At 39.7% G+C, this 17,746-nt stretch overlaps 1 protein-coding gene across 1 annotated transcript in view; it reads right to left on the bottom strand.

The window, feature by feature from the left end:
- Positions 1-17,746, bottom strand: part of snapc4 (small nuclear RNA activating complex, polypeptide 4) — a 96,093-nt gene that overhangs the window by 51,445 nt on the left and 26,902 nt on the right. The window contains 3 exon segments of the mRNA XM_039762592.1: positions 4,410-4,514; positions 6,279-6,360; positions 15,377-15,455. Of these exon segments, the coding sequence (XP_039618526.1) occupies positions 4,410-4,514; positions 6,279-6,360; positions 15,377-15,455 (266 nt within the window).

Here is a 17,746-nt window from a genome sequence, read left to right as displayed (position 1 = left end):
CCAACTTGTGTACAGACTGTGATGTACAGGGTATCCTGAGTTAACATGTGTTCACGTCTCCAATTTATACATCTGCTCAGAAGGGCTCCAAAAACCACGTCACAGACACGAAATACCGACCAAGTGTCCAGAAAGTCTGGGGTTCAACTAACAGTAAAACAGGAGATGACAACGGTGAAATTAGATGTTCTCATATGTGTCACTCTGGCTGCCATTCCTCAACTGCTCTTTTTGTTTCATCTAATGGATTCCATTATTGCTTGTTTTTTTGATGAAATTATCATTTCCACTTTTACCATCATTTTACCCTTTTTGTGTTCAACATAGACAATGTCTGCTAATGTTTCCCCCGTTGGTCTGTTTTACATCAAGACTCTGTTCACCCGCAACCCTGAAAGAGATACTGTGACTGATGGACCTCGTGTATGGAGAGGGAGCAAATGTTTAGTACACTTCAACAACTTCGCTCTCTCCCTTTTACTTTGTCCATTGATTCTTCCCTACAACTGGTACTACAGGTCGGCCTGGCCGCACGTTGTAGCTTTCAGCTTGTTCTTGGTTTATTTTCTGGCAATAAAAATGACCAAGAAATATTCAATCCCAAGACTCCTGCTGCTTAACAGGCACTGCAGGTTAGTCATCACTAACTTCACCTCGGTCCAGTCTCTGTGTATTCTTTGCTGGCCAATAACTCCTGGGAACACTGAACGATTCAGAACACTTCTGGTAGCCTTCCTGACTACAGTAATCCCTCCTCGATTGCGGGGGTTGCGTTCCAGACCCCCGATAGGTGAAAATCCGCAAAGTAGAAACCATGTGTTTGTATGGTTATTTTTAAATATTTTTAGCCCTTAGAAACTCTCCCACACGGTTTATAAATATTCTCCGCACAGTTATACAGCAAACAATTGTTTATCGCTGTTAATCCATTCCAGACTGTACCGCAATAAACGAATTTCCACGAAGTAGGATTCTTTATTTATAAATCTAATATTTTCGCAGTTAGAGCATAGAAAACCTGTTTACGACCTTCTAAATACATTTTTTAACATTATTAGAGCCCTATAGACATGAAATAACACCCTTTAGTGAAAAGTTTAAACTGCGCTCCATGACAAGACAGAGATGACAGTTCCGTCTCGCAATTAAAAGAATGCAAACATATCTTCCTCTTCAAAGGAGTGCGCGTCAGGAGCAGAGAATGTCAGAGAGAGAGAGAAAAGTAAACAATCAAAAATCAATAGGGCTGTTGGGCTTTTAAATATGCGAGCACCGCGATAAAGCGGCCGCAAAGAAGGGATCAATGTGAAGGTAGTCTTTCAGCATTTTTTAGAGGAGCGTCCGTATCTTCTAAGCAAACAGCCCCCCTGCTCACACCCCCTCCGTCAGGAGCAGAGAATGATAGAGAGAGTCACGCGATATAGCGAGGGATCACTGTATATTGTTATTTGGAACACATGCATTTCATGTGTGTTCCATGTCTACAACAATCTATGTAAACACATTGTTAAAACAGAAACGTTTTTCATGTCTTAGTAATAATTTACAAAATGTATACACTTCATATCTAATGTGTGAAGTCCAAATATCAAATAAACACTTTCACAAACGGTACAAGTATAACAAAACAAGTGCGCTTCTATTCAAGAATATAACTGCAGAAAAAGAACCCACATTAGGGTGCGACATTGACACCCCTTTGATACGACCACCTCAGTGGCGCAACGGTATCAACTGTTGACTAGTAATAAAAACTTCACGGGTTCGACCCTGGACGAGTCCGTTTTGAGAAGTGAGCTGCTCTTATTCTGATTATTTTAGAATAAAACCATACATTTGATTTGAGTTTATAACAGCCAGTGTAAATTTATGATACTTGTTAGGTTAGCTTTGTTTCTTTTTATTCAGTTTTATTCTCTCAGTCACATTCACGATCCCACCCCCGATCTGACACTGCTGTTTTCACAAAAAGATGCATTAGAACAGAGGTGAACTTGGATGATGACGAGGGTTCTACATCAGAGAAAGAATGCACATTGCACTTTTGCCGTCACTGTACTTTGTAAATGGGCATGGGAAGCACTGCAGTCTACTTGTGACTTTATGCTGTAGGAAGTAAGTAAATAAATCAAGGTAAATAACATTCGATCAGGCTTCTATGCAAGCAACATATAAATGTTAATGTTTTGGGCACATGCACCGTCCAGATCTAAACACTAGCGTGGAGAGCCGCTTGCGTACTGAACAGTCCATTACTGAAGGTAGGAGCTGCCGTCGCTATACTTTGTATACAAGAGCCACATCGAATGTTATTTACCTTGATTAATTAACTTACTTCCTAAAGCATAAAGTCACAAGTCAACTACAGAGCTTCCCGTGTACATATACAAAGTACAGCGACAGCAAAAGTGCAACGTACATTCTTTCTCTGTGAAGAATTTGTTTATCAGTCAACAGTTGGTACCATTGCGCCACCAAAGCGGTCGTATCAAAGGGGTGTGAATGTCGCACCCTAACGTGGTTCATTTTCTGCAGTTATATTCTTGAATGGAAGTTCACTTGTTCTGTTATATTTGTACCTTTTGAAAGTGTTTATTCGATATTTGGACTTCAGACGCCCTGCCCGGGGTTGGTTCCTGCCCTGCGCTCTATGTTGGCTGGGATTGGCTCCAGCAGACCCCCCATGACCCTGTGTTAGGATATAGCGGGTTGGATAATGGATGGATGGACTGACTTCAGGCTTCACACCTTATACATTTCACGTCTGCATTTTGTCAATTATTACTAAGACATGGAAAGCGTTTCTGTTTTAACTATGTGTTTACATAGATTGTTGTAGACACGGAACACACATGAAATGCATGTGTTCCAAATAACGATATAGTATTTATAAAAGGTGTCATTTTGCTTGACATCTCACTCTAAACAATTCTAAGCAACTGACATGCAGGTAAACAGACTTGAGCTGAGAAAACTGTGCGTTGTTGGAGGTATGTGATAGTTGGCTGCTTATTGACACATTTACAAGACAAAGGACGCTGGCAGAGCGGTGCAAAGGGATTTAAGGTGGGACGGAGTTATGGCTTTTTTCGTAGGCTTTGGTAATTCTAGTGTTAAAACCGCCATTTTTCCTAACCCTAATCAGTTTAGATTGGAACTCCATTCAATGCACATGAGTGCTGTTTCAAAACTCAATTGCAGCCAGGGCCAATATATGGGTGGCTGCCCCAAACCTTTTTGTGTGTGTCATGGCTCTTCATTTCACACTGTTCATCGAGTCATGCAGATAGTTGGCTCTGACACATCAACATCGGCCTCCTGAAGACTACAGTGAGGATTCCTGTCAATAGCACTGGAGATCTTCCTTAGTCTAACAGTCCTTTTGCGATTCCCGAGCTCACCAGCGTGTTCTTCCCTCTTAATGCTATTCTAGACAAGTTGCTTTAGGACATCCTAAGGTTCTATTAGATGCCTCAAATGCTTTTTATCTTGTTTATCAGCCTCTTTATGGCTTCTTTGACTTTCATTGGCACAGCTTTTGTCCTGATATTGAACAATGGCAACTACAGACTCCAAAGGGTAGAAGCAAGCAGAGGCATCTTATGAAGCCATGAAACCTACCTGAGGAATCACAAACACCTGTGACGTCAATTGCTCCAAACATTATAGTTCCCTGAAATGGGGGACCACGTAGAAAAATTGTCGTCATTTCTACATGCTGTTACGAAAATGTATGCAAATCTCCTTAAATGAAAGTCTGCAATGGGCACTTTAATCACCTCGGAAATGTTTGCTTTGTAAATTTAAACTGTGGAACAGAGGAGGAAATCAAGGAAAAATGTGCCTTTTTCTCAAACATTATAGAAGGCACTATATATCTCACCTGACAAACTGTAGTACTGGGGTGTTGTACTGTGTTACCCATTATGAATCTAGTGAGAAGTCAAGCAAAATGACACCTTTAATTGGCTAACGAAAAAGATTACAATATGCAAGCTTTCAAGGCAACTCAGGACCCTTCTTCAGGCAGGTTGTAAGAGGGAGCCCGAGTTGCCTCAAAAGCTTGCATATTGTAATCTTTTTAGTTAGCCAATTAAAGGTGTCATTTTGCTTGACTTCTCACTACATCTGACAGACAGAAAGGCTCTCTTTGATGAAACTCCATGGCAGCCATACAAATAAAAATAACCATCCTGTTAACTATTTACCATTTATAATAACATTCAGTCATAATAAGCTTTAACAATTGTAATCACATATACAGTACTTTTGGATGCCTTATACACAATTTGAAAGTGTATAACCTTACGTAGTTTGTTTTCTTACAGGTCAATTACATTGGATCATGCAAAAGCAAATCACCACTGTGGGCAACATGACACAATACCAGAGGGAATTTCTATACTCACCTTATTTCTACAATTTCCTGCTCAGTTTGCCTAATCTGCTTTTCTACTATTTGCTTTTCCACATCCACATTTAAGTTTGTTAACTTCAGGGTCAGAAAATCCAATCTCAAAAAACACAAGAAGTTGTTTGTTAGACATAGTAAATAACAAAGTATGATAAATATGCAGATATATGGGTTTGTTATGTCAAAGCTGCATCTATTTAATTATACTAAAACAATCTGCAAATTGCACCTAATTTTGTTACGATTAGCTTTCTCTAGTTTACTTTTAATATATGTATTGCAGTTGTGCTTGAAAGTTTGTGAACCCTTTACAATTTTCTATATTTCTGCATAAATATGACCTAAAACATCATCAGGTTTTCACTCAAGTCCTAAAAGTAGATAAAGAGAAACCAGTTAAACAAATGAGACAAAAATATTATACTTGGTCATTTATTTATTAAGGAAAATTATCGAATATTACATATTTGTGAGTGGCAAAAGTATGTGAACCTCTCAGATTAGCTGTTAGTTTGAAGGTGAGGTGTCAGGTGTCCGGTGTTTTCAATCAATGGGATGCCCATAAGGTGTGAGTGGGCACCCTGTGTTATTTAAAGAACAGGATCTATCAAAGTCTGCTCTTCACATCACATGTTTGTGGAAGTGTATCATGGCACGAACAAAGGAGATTTCTGAGGACCTCACAAAAAGAGTTGTTGATGCTCATCAGGCTGTTAAAGGTTACAAACCATCTCTAAAGAGTTTGGACTCCAACAATCCACAGTCAGACAATCCAAATTAAAGACCATTGTTACCCTCCCCAGGAGTGGTCGACCAACAAAGATCACTCCAAGAGCAAGGCACACGTGTAATAGTCGGCGAGGTCACAAAGGACCCCAACTGAAGGCCTCTCTCACATTGGCTAATGTTCATGTTCATGAGTCCACCATCAGGAGAACACTGAACAACAATGGTGTGCATAGCAGGGTTGCAAGGAGAAGCCACTGCACTCCAAAACAAACATTGCTGCTCGTCTGCAGTTTGCTAAAGATCACGTGGACAAACCAGAAGGCTATTTGAAGAATGTTTTGTGGACGGATGAGACCAAAAAAGAACTTTTTGCCTTAAATGAAAAGCGTTATGTTTGGAGAAAGGAAAACACTGCATTCCAGCATAAGAACCTCATCCCATCTGTGGATCATACTGGTGGTAGTATCATGGTTTGGGTCAGTTTTGCTGCATCTGGGCCAGGATGGCTTGCGTTCATTGATGGAACAATGAATTCTGAATTACATCAGAAAATTCTAAAGGAAGATGTCAGGCCATCTGTCCATGAACTGAATCTCAAGAGAAGGTGGGTCATGCAGCAAGACAACGACCCTCAGCACACAAGTTGTTCTACCAAAGAATAATAAATAAATGACCAAGTGTAATATTTTGTCTCGTTTGTTTAACTGGTTTCTCTTTATCTACTTTTAGACTTGAGTGAAAATCTGATGATGTTTTAGGTCATATTTATGCAGAAATATAGAAAATTCTAAAGGGTTCACAAACTTTCAAGCACAACTGTATATCGTATCGTATCACGTTATGCCAAGTATTCAGAATAAAAAGAGTATAATGTAAAATGTATCATACAAACAGCAAGAGCACAAACTCAAAAGCAGTTGGGGCACAAATAAACGGTATAAAGTATCTATCTATCAATCTAATTAATGGAAAGGTATATCTGAACAATAAGATGGCAATTTGTAGTTTCAATCTAAATAACAAAATGGCAAATAATTCAAGTTATTCTTAAGATTCCCTACCTTGACCATACTTGAGTTGTCATCAAATAAAAAAAGAACAGAAAAAGCAGTCATACAAGCACCAGCAAACTTACTTGGAAAGCTTTGGCTGTAGCAGCTGCCTCATTCGATCTCCAGCAACTGCAGAGCGCAACAAGTTCTTCTGCCAAGTCTTCACTGAGAGAAAAGAACTCTTTATCAATATTATTTCATCTGTTTGGAAATAACCATTAAAAAAGTGTACCGAAATATCCTCTGCTAGAATACAGGGTGGGCCATTTATATGGATACACCTTAATAAAATGGGAATGGTTGGTGATATTAACTTCCTGTTTGTGGCACATTAGTATATGTGAGGGGGAAACTTTTCAAGATGGGTGGTGAACATGGTGGCCATTTGGAAGTCGGCCATTTTGGATCCAACTTTTGCTTTTTCAATAGCAAGAGGGTCATGTGACACATCAAACTTATTGGGAATTTCACAAGAAAAAAAATTGTGTGCTTGGTTTTAACATAACCTTATTCTTTCATAAGTTATTTACAAGTTTCTCTTTGTTTACAGCCATTGACATGTTGCAGAGATTAACACGTGAGGAGCGGATAGAAATTGTGTTGATGTCTGGTGAACGCAGTAACCAGGTCATTGCAGCAGATTTCAATGCAAGACACCCTACGAGACCACCCATCTCCCATGCTACAGTTAGCAAACTGCTTGCTAAGTTTCGTGAAACTGGTTCAGTGTTGGATTTGCCAAAATGTGGACGCATGAAAACTGTCACTAATGAAGAAACATCAGTGGCTGTCCTAGCTTCATTCAGCAAGAGCCCACAGCGTAGCACTCGCCGCATGTCACTGGAGAGTGGCATTAGTCGAACATCCCTTCGGGATATTAGCTACTCACAAATGGCACCCTTACAAACTCCAGCTACTGCAGCATCTCAATGAGGATGACCCAGATTGGCGCACTGAATTTGCAGAATGGGCAAAAAATTGGAACAGGACCCTCAGTTTACGAGAAGATTTTGTTCAGTGATGAGGCAAACTTTTATGTGAATGGTGAAGTTAACAAACAAAACCACCGCTATTGGTCTGACACTAACCCACATTGGATAGATCCCTCCAAGACTGTTGGAACAAAAAATTGATGGTATGGTGTGGTATATGGGGTACAAAGATAGTGGGGCCATTCTTCATCAATGGAAACCTCAAGGCCACTGGATATGCGAAATTGCTACATGATGATGTGTTTCCCTCTTTATGCACTGAAGCTGGCACGTTCCCTGAGTTTTTCCAGCAAGATGGTGCACCACCACATTATGGGTGTCAGGTCCGAGCATTCCTAGATGAACAGTTTCCTGGAAAGTGGATTGGTGGTGTGGGCCAGTTGAATGGCCCCAAGGTCTCCGATCTGACCCCTTAGACTTTTATCTTTGGGGTCATCTGAAGGCAATTGTCTATGCTGTGAAGATACGAGATGTGCAGCACCTGAAACTACGGATACTGAAAGCCTGTGCTAGCATTTCTCCTGCGGTGTTGCTATCAGTGTGTGAAGAGTGGGAGAAGAGGGTTGCATTGACAATCCAACACAATGGGCAGCACATTGAACACATTTTATAAGTGGTCAGAAACTTGTAAATAACTCATGAAAGAATAAAGTTACATTAAAACCAAGCACACCATTGTTTTTCTTGTGAAATTCCCAATAAGTTTGATGTGTCACATGACCCTCTTCCTATTGAAAAAGCAAAAGTTGGATCCAAAATGGCCGACTTAAAAATGGCCACCATGTTCACCACCCATCTTGAAAAGTTTCCCCCCTCACATATACTAATGTGCCACAAACAGGAAGTTAATATCACCAACCATTCCCATTTTATTAAGGTGTATCCATATAAATGGCCCACCCTGTATATGTATATATATATATTTTGTGGTCCCGGCTTGTGCCTCCTCCAGACCGTGAGGGGGCGTCCGTCCTGGTTATGTAGGGGGCCTCGGGTAAAGGGCTTGGAAGCCCAGCCCTGTAGGGACCCGTGGCCACCGCCAGGCGGCGCCCCGGTGCCTGAATATCCCAGGAGCCCAGCACTTCCGCCACACCAGGAAGTGCTGGGGGGAAGACGACAGGGGACACCCGGACGGCTTCCAGGTACGCAGCCGGCACTTCCGCCACACTGGGGTGTGGCTACGATGGATTGCTGGGAAGCAGCTGGAGCCAATCCGGGTTCCTATTTAAGGGGCCGCCTCCCTTTAGTCATTGACAAGAGTCGGGTGGAAGAGTGGCAACGTCTGGAGAAGGGAGGAGGTGGTAAGAAGAAAAGAGAGAGAAAGAAAGAGAGAGAGAAAAAGAGAAGAAAAAAAGAGAATGCATTGTAGTGGCCAGGACTGAGGAGTATTGGGGTTGGTGAGCTGAAATTGTAAAAAGGGAAAGGGAGAATAAACATGTGTTTGTGGGTGACATTAACGTGTCTGCCTGCCTGTGTCCGGGGCAAGGTTCACAATATATATATATATATATATATATATATATATATAAATATAAATATCTTAGAAATAATGTACTTGTATAGAAAATTTTTACATCTTGCACCAGCCACTAAAGGGGAAAAATGTAAAAAGGAGAAAAAAAGGATTAAAAACAAAAAAAGAAGCAAAGAGCTACTTCAGTGACCAGTGTAGCCTATTGGTCTAAATATTACCCAAAACTAGTGACTCCAAGGCTTCCGAGGTGTGAGAAAGTAGTCTTGTGGGACTGGCAGGTGACCAAGAAATGGCTACAAAACCTTCCTAAATGCAAGATGCTTGGAATCTACCAAGTGTACCTTGTCCTTTTTACAAAGAATGAAGACTCCAGGATACAGTGGTATCTCAGGGTGGATGAAGGAACTCTAGTAAGATGGCTCCGGTACTTTCACAAGTCACTTTCAAGTCTGAAAATGTCATTCTGATGTGGTTTAAAAGACACTCCCTACTAGATGTGCTCTACGCTTATGTGCAGGAGAGTTGTGGCAAGTGCCCTGCTGGCAGCGAGGCAGGGCAGCTAAAAACAGTCAGGGAGAGATTCCGAAGCCACTGGGAAAGCAGCTTACTACCTGAGCTGCAGGTTTTCAGGGAATGGGAAGATAGACAGATGAGCCATCATAGTCAACCTGGGCATCTAGGACTTGTTCAGCTGTTTATTATGTATTGTCTATCATTATCTTCTTTTGCCTTAATAAATTATTTATTTTCAATATAGTGGAGTTTTGTTGTGTTGGTGTGCCTCATTAGCACACACACACACACAGTTACACATTTAGATCTACCGGTCAGTTGTCTCTTATGGTCCCCCTCACTCAGTGTAAAACTAAGTGGCAGAGGGCTTGGCAGCTGCTGCCCCGCGTCTGTGGTTCTCTTTACCTCATTACATTAAGGAGTCACCTTCAACTGAACTGTTCGAAAGGAGACCGAGGACTTATTTCTATTCTCCATCTTTCACCGACACTGATGGTTTTCCCTACTCTTAGACATCTTCTCTAAATAATCTTCTCAAACTAAATAAAGAGAAAACTGAAATTTTACTGATTGGCAATAATGGACATAATGAGGTTATTAGAAATAAACTTGATGCATTAGGATTAAAAGTCAAGACAGAGAGGAAACAATTTAGGGGTTAACTGTTGACTCTGACCTGAATTTTAAATCACATATTAATCAGATCATTAGGACAGCATTTGTTAACCTAAGAAATATAACAAAAGTTAGACCTCTTATATCATTGAAAGATGCTGAGAAATTAGTTCACGCTTTTGTTTACAGTAGACTAGATTACCGTAACGCACTCCTCTCAGGACCACCCAAAAAAAGATATCAATTGAATGCAACGAGTGCAGAATGGAGCTGCTAGAATCCTAACTAGGAAAAAAAAATCTGAACACATCACACCAGTTTTGATGTCGCTACACTGGTTACCTGTGTCATTAAAATTGACTTTAAAATCTTGCTTATGGTTTACAAAGCCTTAAATAATCTGCTCCATCTTATATCTCAGAATGTCTTTCACCTTACACTCCAAATCGTAACCTTAGATCTTCAAATGGGGGTCTGATTAGAATTCCAAGAGCTAAACTTAAAGAAGTGGTGAGGTGGGCGGCCTTCTGCTGTTAGGCACCTCAAATCTGGAATAGCTGAACAATAGGAATTCGCCAGGCTAATACAGTGGAGCACTTTAAAACAATGCAGAAAACTCATTACTTTAACATGGCTTTCTCATAGCTTCCTTTTAATTTGATCCTGATGCTCTGTATATTCAATTAATTATCATTACTATTCATGGTGGCTCCAAAAGACCTATAAATATCTGGGAGTGCAGCTGGATGACAAATTGGACTGGACTGCCAATATTGATGCTCTGTGTAAGAAAGGTCAGAGCAGACTATACTTTCTGAGAAGGTTGGCATCCTTCAACATCTGCAGTAAGATGCTGCAGATGTTCTACCAAACGGTTGTGGCGAGTGCCCTCTTCTACGCAGTGGTGTGCTGGGGAGGCAGCATAAAGATGAAAGACGCCTCACGCCTGGACAAACTTGTTAAGAAGGCAGGCTCTATTGTAGGAGTAAAGTTGGACAGTTTGACATCTGTGGCAGTGCGACGGGCATTAAGCAAACTCCTGTCAATCATGAAGAATCCACTGCATCCACTGAACAGTGTCATCTCCAGGCAGAGGAGTAGCTTCAGTGACAGACTTTTGTCACCGTCCTGCTCCACTGACAGACTGAGGAGACCCCACACTATGCGACTCTTCAATTCCAGCCGGGGGAGTAAATGCTAACATCATTCAAAGTTATTGTCTGCTTTTTATTTAATTTAATATTGTTTCTTTGTATCAGTATGCTGCTGCTGGATTATGTGAATTTCCCCTTGGGATTAATAAAGTATCTATCCATCTATCTATCTCCATGCTAACCCCTACTCTCTCTTCTGTTCTTTTTCTGGTTTTCTGCGATCTGCGCCGTCACCACCTGATCAAAGCACTGTGATGTTCCTACATTGATGGATTAAAGGCCAGAGGTCCATGTGACCGTCATCATCAAGTTCTTTCATGAGAATCCTGAATACCATGAGGACTGATAGAGGTCCATTTATGTGAGGTAGACTACCTAGAGGGGGCTGGGTGGTCTTGTGGCCTGGGACCCCCAACAGATTTTTTCTCCAGATGTCTGGAGTTTTTTTTTTGTTTTTTCTGTCCTCCCTGGCCATCAGACCTTACTTTTATTCTATGTTAATTAGTGATTTTGTCTTTTTTTCTCTTTCTTCATCATGTAAAGCACCTTGAGCTCATCATTTGTATGAAAATGTGCAACAGACACATATGGTGTTGTTGCTGTTCTTTTGCTTTAACTCCGGGCTGGCTGTACTTTGTTTTTGGTGTACAGTACTTTATTGCTGTTTATTTTATTTATGTCTATTGTATGCTTTAATGTAAAACACCTTGGCTACAGCATTACTGATGTTGTTTTAAATGTGCTTTATAAATTCATTGAAATTCATATACTATGCATATACACTTCATCTCTCTCTCACCCAATGCAGCCTAACACTAAAATCATTAATGAAGACCAGACTAAAACATGCAGGAATAATAATACTGCATGAAGTGGAATTAAAACAGAGGCCTGGCAAGTATGCCTACCCCCATCAGTTTAACAGCCACATTTACTCCCTTTGTCTGCTTTAAGATCAGCCATTTTTCTCTACGTCGGTGCTTCCCAAACTCGATCCCGGGGAGCCCCTGTGGCTGCAGGTTTTTGTTCCAAGCAGCTTCTGTTTTTCATTGGACTCTTAGTCTAATTAAGTCACTCGTTATTTCCCAGTTTCTGTGTTTTGGAGTAAATGTAGAAATTCCAAACTTAGTAGACTTTTATTAAAATGTAATAAGCAGTTATATGGGGAATATGTCACTTTTTTATGTCAGTAACAGTATTTTCAGCCTCATTTTCATTCTGCTTTTCCAGTATTCTGGTTATTTAATTTATTATTTTGCTAATTAGCAGGTCTGACATTGAAGTCGTTGCTGCTTTCATCATCCCGGGTGTCTGCTAGGCTGGTTGTTAACTGTCACTATTAGGGTTAAATGAAGGGAGCAAACTACACAGGAAAAGGGGAAAATAACAGGAAAACAACAAAAGATAGTTAAGCATTTATAACTTTAGAAAAAAATAGAAATATTTCTAAATGTCTTATAAATGTAAAAATCACACTGTTGTAAATAAAAAAGGTCTGCCAATATAATGAGATCAGTTGTGATCGATTATTATCACCAATTGTGAATCTGCTTGGAATGAAAACCTGCAGCCACAGGAGGTCCCCAGGACCGAGTTTGGAAAGCTCTATGTCATTCAAGAACTTTTCCTAACTTTAAATTAACTGGGAAAGCGAATTTTCATCGATCATTAGTGCAGCACATAAAAATGTACAAAATGTTTTGAATTCACATAGTCTTGTTGGGTACCTTGCATTCTTTTCTGTGTAGGTTTTCCTCTATTTGTTAACAATGGTTTAAATGAATATAAACAGTAAACAGCAAGCTTTTCCAACTCTTCTCATAGTTAGAACTAACATTTGTTTCTGCACAAGCAAAGATAACAATAAACAGTTTCAATGTTTATTCCTCAGGAAATCTGGTTATTCATTTAAACTGCTGCGCTTCATCAGACTCTCATAGTTGCTCAGTTAATCTCTTTATAGCTCAACTAGTCAGCATGCAAGCCTATGGCGGATTTGTCAGCACATTTTAAAGTGAAATCATTACAATTTTAACACAGCAGGAATGTACATTAAAGCAAACCCAAATCAACTACATTGTAAATAATGACACTAATTTTCTTTGCTTGAAGTGACTAGATAAACACCATTTATCAGTCCCTTAACTACGACAATGGGAATTAAACATTTCACAGCGGATGAAAAGCACAGCGAGCCTTAGAAGTTTGTGATGTTCTAATCAGCAACATACGTTTGTAAGAGTTAGGACTGCTGTAACATTACACATCCTAATCCAATACATAATAATAATTCTTTCCATTTATATAGCGCTTTTCTCACTACTCAAAGCGCTCAGCAATTGCAGTTTAAGGGCCTCACTCAAGGGCCCAACAGAGTAGAGTCCCGATTGGCATTTATGGGATTCGAACCGGCAACCTTCCGATTGCCAGTGCAGATCCCTAACCTCAGAGCCACCACTAATCCAATAACTCAACCTTTATTACGGTCAGCTTTACAATTGATAATGTCACTGGAGAAAGGTGTGCTTAAAACTCAAGTAATTAATTAGGTTTTATTATTTATTCAAGAAATGGAAGTTTGCTGTTGAAGAGTAATGTTTATTGCAAGCTTTTAGTGCTTCACCATATTAAGAAATAAAGCATCCACAAATTACACAGCTTAACGGTTTTCTCACAATGGAACAATGATGATGAGATTTTATGGGAGCGCAAACAAGGAAGTCTGCATGTACTGAGAATTAATGTCATCCACTACAATTGTGAATTAAGCAACCTAAAAAATTAAAGACAGCACAGTATGTTTATTTGCATTAGTAAATGTAAGAAATGTGAAGTTATACTGTACCTGTGTTTAGCAACACCTACTAATATGAAGCTTTATCGTAATAGCCATCAAAGCTTGAATAGGGAATAAAAATGCAAAGCATCAGTATAATAAAAATCACTTTGAATGTTTGTCTCAAAGAGGCCACTGCAGGTGTTTATTGATATTAATGTGAATTTTATATGCATTTTCCTGGACTGAGATAGACCTCAGCAAAGAACTAACATTTGGGTGCATGCAAATAAAGCAGGTATAAAGAATAAAACACCAAAACAGAACCCGCCAATTTAAAAAAAAGAAATCTATTATCTATATATCTACTTTATATATATATATATATCTACTGTATATATATATATATATATATATATATATATATATATATATATATATATATATATATATATATATATATATATATATATATATATATATATATATATATATATATATATATATATATATATATATATATATATATATATATATATATATATATATTATTTTTTTTTTGTGGGTTACAGCCCGGACACAGACAGGTAGACATGATGTTGATCACCACACACACGTTTAGTTATAATATTATTTACAAATAAGTGCATTAACCCAGTGCCGCAGCACCAATCACCCCTTCAAGTCCAGGCCTTCACACAATGACTTTTTCTTCTCTGGTCCGCCTCCACTCCTCTCCTCCAAGCTCTTGTCCTCTTCCACCCGACTCTAGCCATCGAATGGAGGGAGCGGCCCCTTATATCCACACCCGGACGAGCTCCAGATGCTTACCAACACTCCTCCGCCGACACTCCCCTGTGTGGCGGAAGTGCCGGCTGCGCACCCGGAAACACTCCGGGTGTCCCCGTTCCTCTTCCCCCCAGCACTTCCCGGGTATGGCGTAAGTGCTGAGGTCCAGGGCTCCGAAGGCAACGGGGCACGCCCTGGCGGCGACCACGAGCCTCTACAGGGTTGAGCTTCCAAGCTCCCAACCCGTGGTCCCCAAAGCAACCAGGGCGGTCACCCCCACATGGTCTGGGGAAGGCACAAGCCCTCCTCCGGTCCTCCTGGGCATCCCTGTCAGGTCGCCTCCCCCGCCTATATATATATATATATATATATATATATATATATATATATATATATACATATACATATATACACACACACACAGGGCATGAAGTGTGCCAACCTTATAACTGGATTAAGGCAGGGACCCTTTATAAACACCTTTCAGTTGGCATGTTATAAAACAAAAGGAAAGAAAACAATGGAAAAATGCCTACCATTAGAAGTAATAAGAGTCTTGGAAAAATGTTAACCCATTATTGTTAATAGAATGCTTAATAAAATGTTTGGACTGTTAATACTTGGTTTAAAATGGATTCCTAAACTAACTTGTGACTGTATTTGTTTCATCTGGTACTTAAATTCCAAGGCAGCCTTTAGACAGTCTTAATAAACAAACAGACACCATTCACTTTGTGGACAGGCATGGTCAGATTTCTACCTAATCTAAATGTATTAAATGCCCTTCAGAAACATTTTTCTTAAAGTCAATTTTTGAGAAACAATAATTAAAGTTAATAAGCATTATAACCACCTCATAAAAACTTACACCTTCTCAGCCGAAGATCTTCAAAAGATTTGATCCCCTGAGCCATCTTTTCTTTAGTTTCTGAGTTAGCAGGTGGACCCTAAAAGAAAGTAATAAAATGACTGCACCCAGAGTAATGATCTGCTGCTTACTCTGATCGAAGGCTTAATGCCTATTAAAACGCATTACTGAGCACAGGTCTTCATAAAAGATACCTGGCACTTCACATTTTTCTAGGCCCAAGCGTCGGCATGGTGCCTCACTGGAGTGGTTAGCATGTCTATGCCTTAAATACCATGCCTAACAGCTGCCTGTCTGGATGTGAAAGGTAATTTTCATGTCTATGTGCGCTTTTAATAATAATAATACATTTTATTTAATAGGCACCTTTCTTGGTATTTAAGGTCACCTTACGATGAATTAAACAACAGTAATAAAGATAAAAAACAAATAGAGGAGAATAAAATTAAACAGTAATAAGGTACAGAGGCAGTAGCAAACAGGAAAGATAACTGGCTGTAAGAGTGATAAACTGATAATTGGTAGGCCATTTTGAAAAGATAAGTTTGGAGGGCAGTTTTAAATTGTGTTATTGAGTCCAGCTGAAGGATATGAGAGAGGAGAGGAGAGAGAGAATTCCAGACTTGAGGGGCGCTATGACACAATGCTCGAGCTCCCACAGCACAGAGTTTTAATGTGTGGTACAGAAAGTCGAGCTGCGCATGAGGATCTGGGTGAGCACGAGGGAGTGTAGGTCTGTAGGAGATCAGTGAGTCAGTGGAGGAGCGAGAGTGTGGAGAGCTTTAAATGTTAAGAGTGGTATTGTTTATTGTATTCGGTAGTAAACAGGGAGCCAGGGAAGCTGGGAGAGAATCGGTGTGATATGTTCAGTGGATTTAGAACAGCAGGTTATTATCCTAGCAGCAAAATTTGGTATAATTTGTAAGTGATGGATACGTTTTTCAGGATGTCAGATAAAATAGCATTAGAGTAATCTATATGTAAAGTGACTAAGACAATAGCTAATACTTCAGTACTGTGTTGTGTAAGAACAGGATGAAGACTAGAAATGTTTCAGAGATGGAAGAAGGCAGTCAGAGAAAAGTTAATTATATGGGATGAAAAGAAAAAACTATAGATTAATAGGCGATATCCCTCCCTTAGTGATACGGCAGTAAGAAATCACATAGTAGAAATAACTTAGATTTCTTTAAAGACGATTTACTTGGCATAACAGACGAGGAAGCCATGACAAGACTATTACCAAAAGTTGGAGCTCAATGTATACAGTGTGCCATTTTCGTTGCTGCACGGGAAGGATTTTCAGGATCGGATGACGTAATCTCCCATCTGTCTGTCGGCTTCAAAGGTGTGCCAGGCAATGTTCCAAGGATTTATACTCTTCTTTCATGTGCAGGCCCCCACTTAGGTGAATCATGCCATTCCAAACAAGGAAAAGAAGATCCAATGTCATGCGGACTCTGACACACAGAAATAGTGCAATGCCCACTTCAGTTTGTCCCTTGTCTTCTAATGCTTACATAGCTGTTCTAAATGATGAGCCCCTGTGTGCTAAATCTGGCCTTGTGTTAGCTGTACATGACATGAGTGGATTTATAAAATATTTTTTTGTACAGAGTACACTGACATATTAAACTTATGTACTTATTACAGCAGTGTTTAGGTTGAAAGCCAAGCTGAAACTGTTCAAAAAAGGTACTTTTTGAAAGATGGGACAGAAGTTGGGAGGCAACTATCTTTTCAAGAATTTTGGTATGAATGAAACATTTGAAATAGGCCGATAATTATTAAGGTTACTAGGGTCTAAGCCAGGTTTTTTCAGAACTGGAATAATTGATGCCATTTTTAATGATGGGGGACCGTGCCAGCGGTAAGGTAAGAGTTAATTATAGTGGTTATCATGGGGGAGATATGAGATAAACAAGACTTAAAGCTTGTAGGTATTGGATCCACCTGGCAAGTAGAAGAGTTGGATTTTGTTATAAGCTCCGAGATATCATTTTCAGAGGCTAAACTAAACTCTGTGAATAAGGTGACTGGTAAGGGAATATAATATGGGTGATTTTGGGAAGTGTGTCATTTCCTACAGGGATAGAAGAAGCAAGTTGCTGGTGGATGTTGTACGTCTTTGGATTTCTTCAGCAGTGCTTAACAGTGAAGTTATGGTGAATGACATTTTCTGGTGGTGTAATTAGCCTGTTCATTTTGAGCTCTAGTATTTTTCCCCTCTGTTATAATAACGTTAGGGTAGTATAGTTTTGGAAGCAGAAAGAGCATTTTTGTATTTTAACATATGATCTGAATACATTTCCTTATGTGCATCAAAACCCATTTTCTTACCTAGACGCTCCATCAGTCGGCCCATGGCCT

The sequence above is a fragment of the Polypterus senegalus genome, chromosome 9 (assembly GCF_016835505.1).
Source record: "Polypterus senegalus isolate Bchr_013 chromosome 9, ASM1683550v1, whole genome shotgun sequence".
In the NCBI taxonomy this organism is placed as follows: Eukaryota; Metazoa; Chordata; class Cladistia; order Polypteriformes; family Polypteridae; genus Polypterus; species Polypterus senegalus.
The sequence above is the reverse complement of the archived record's forward strand: the minus strand, read 5'-3'. Positions and strand labels throughout refer to the sequence as shown.